This window comes from Arachis ipaensis, chromosome B07, assembly GCF_000816755.2.
Source record: "Arachis ipaensis cultivar K30076 chromosome B07, Araip1.1, whole genome shotgun sequence".
In the NCBI taxonomy this organism is placed as follows: domain Eukaryota; kingdom Viridiplantae; phylum Streptophyta; class Magnoliopsida; order Fabales; family Fabaceae; genus Arachis; species Arachis ipaensis.
In genome coordinates this window covers 9,505,238-9,508,031 of record NC_029791.2, presented here as the reverse complement: position 1 = coordinate 9,508,031, position 2,794 = coordinate 9,505,238, and the positions used below count along the sequence as shown (strand labels likewise).

The 2,794-nt window shown below is 36.7% G+C and overlaps 1 protein-coding gene across 1 annotated transcript; it reads left to right on the top strand.

Moving 5' to 3' along the window:
- Window positions 1-1,049, top strand: LOC107606659 (protein FAR1-RELATED SEQUENCE 5-like). The gene is made up of 3 exons (XM_016308699.1): window positions 1-123; window positions 501-560; window positions 669-1,049. Exons 1-3 carry the CDS (start codon window positions 1-3, stop codon window positions 1,047-1,049), a joined length of 564 nt encoding a protein of 187 aa, XP_016164185.1.

Below are 2,794 nucleotides of genomic sequence, written 5' to 3'. Positions count from 1 at the left end.
ATGGACCAAGCAATTTCTGAAGAAGCATCGTATGACACTGCATATGATGATAGTGATCAGTATAATTCTTGCGACGTTAATGTTCCATCGCTTAGTGAAGATGACACACAACATGTGGACAAGGTAATTTGTGTGGTAGAAATATATTTGGTTATGTTTATTTGTAACTTGTTTTTTAGTTTGTTGTTGAGTTATTAACAGAGATAAGCTTTGTTGGAAGAATTGTGATTTCATTTGTTTAATTAGGAATTGTGTGGATAATCTTTCTTTCAACTATGCTAGAATGGTGCTACATTTTCATATGGTTTATTATTCTGTTTGGTCACCATGTTTAATTGATGTTTGCAACTTTGATTAATGTTTGTTCTATACCAGTTTAGTTTCGATTGTTTATTAGTTGGTGATATCAATGGATAAATGGTTGGTGGAAGAGTTCTTGTGAGTGTCGAACGGTGGATGGATATGTCTTTTGTTGGTATGTCCTCGGTTATCAATTTCAGGGGAAAGAATCTGTAAACGTTATTCAAGTAGAGGATGATGCAATGACAGTGAATCCTGAGGTGTGAACTATTCTTTATTTTCCTGAATAAAGAAGCGAGGTATTTTTATTTTAATTAGTTGAGTACTTTTTGTGTTGAATGATATTTTTTTTCTAAATGGCTTTGCAGTTACCCGATCACACTGGAATTCCAATAGATGAAATTCCGTACGTAGGATTGAGATTTGTTTCCTTGCAGCGGGCACAAGAGTTTTATTCTAATTATGCAAAGAAAGTTGACTTCGTGACTAGGATTAGGAATACCAACTTTGATAAGACCAGGAAGGATTCAAAGATACCCATTAACCAATCATTACACTGTAGTCGTGAAGGTTATCGGGAGTCTCGAGTGAAGGCAGCAACTCGGGTAAAGAGAATAACAACAGCCAGATGCAAAGCAAGGATGTACGTGATGCTTGATAGGCAGAAGGATAATTGGATGGTCTCCAAACTAGAACTGAAGCACACCCACCCGTGTTCTGCCAAACAAGCTGTGCATTACACTGAGTAAAGGGAACTAACCATGAATGTCAAGTGTGTGATTCAGAACAACGATGAGGCTGGCATACGACCCAACAAGACTTATCTCGCACTGGCAAACGAGGTTGGTGGCTCATTGAATTTGGGTTACTCAAAAAAGGATGTGAGGAACTACATTACGAGCAATCTGCGTTGTGCTGACAGAAATGCAGATGTGAAGGAAATGATTAGCAATTTCATGCGAATGAAAGATATCAACCCGAATTTCTTTTATGCAGTTGATGTAGTAGATGAAGCTAACAAGTTTAAAAGTGCGCTCTGGGTAGATGCAAGATGCAGGACTTCTTATGAATATTACGGTGACGTGGTATCGTTTGATTGATAAACCACTATTTTATGGTTTATCTTGTGCCCAATTGAGTGGATTTTATCAATCTTTACCCACTTATTCATACTATTTGCATGGTTTTACATTTGCCTTCCTAATTATGTGCTTTGATTGAAAACATGCTTCTTTGGCCTTAAGTTCCCTATGTTTAATTCCTCTCTTATTACCATTAGATGCCTTGATATGTGTGTTAAGTGATTTCAGAGAGTACAGGGCAGGAATGGCTCAGAGGATGGAAAGGAAGCATGCAAAAGTGGAAGGAATACAAGAAGTTGGAGAAATTGCTAAGCTGTCCAGCCTGACCTCTTCGCACTCAAACGACTATAACTTTAGCTACAGAGGTCCAAACGACGCAGTTCTAGTTGCGTTGGAAAGCTAACGTCCGGGGCTTCGATTTGTTATATAATATGCCATAGTTGCCCTGATTTTAGACGACGCGACTGCGTGCTCCATGCGGCCGCGTCGCAGTGACGAAAATCAGCGTGTTTGAATTCGCAACCAGCGAATTCTGGGCTGTTTCTGACCCAGTTTGCGGCCCAGAAAACATAGATTAGAGGCTATAAAGTGGGGGAATGCATCCATTCATCAACAATCTTTTCACAATTTTAGGAGTAGATGTAGTTTTTAGAGAGAGAGGTTCTCTCCTCTCTCTTAGGATTAGGATTTAGGATTTCTCTTAGTTTTAGGAGTGCCTCTAAATCCCAGGTTCAATGTTCTTTTACTTTATATTTATCTCTTATTTTTAGATACTTTAATGCTTATATTAGTTATGTTGCCTATTTGGCTTATGCTACATTCATGTTATGGTTTTCTTTGAATTAATATTATTTGAGGTATTTCAGTTATTATTGCTTTCTTTTATTTACATGATTATTGCTTCCCATCTGAAGGCATTTTTATTCCAGTAGATTTACTTTTTCCCTTTTGGTTTTGGTTAAGAAATCAATAACTCAGGAGTTATCCAATTTAACAGCATAATTGATAATTGTTATCTTGCCAATTGAATTGAACTTCAATAATCTCAATCTTTTCTTAGGAAATAAATAGGATTCGAAGATCAAACCAATTTGTCCCTTGACCTTCCTTTGCTTTAGTAAGGGTTAACAAAGTGGAATTAAGATTCAATTTTCATCATCATTGATAAGGATAATTAAGACTGGACTTCCAATTTTTTATACCTTGCCAAGGGTTTATTTTTATTATTATTATTTTATCTTTCATGTCATTCAACTAACTTTTTACCTTAATCCAAAACCCCAAAACACACTTTTTCATAACCAATAATAAGAACACCTCCCTGCAATTCCTTGAGAAGACGACCCGAGGTTTAAATACTCGGTTATCAATTTCAAAGGGGTTTGTTACTTGTGACAACCAAAACGTTTGTA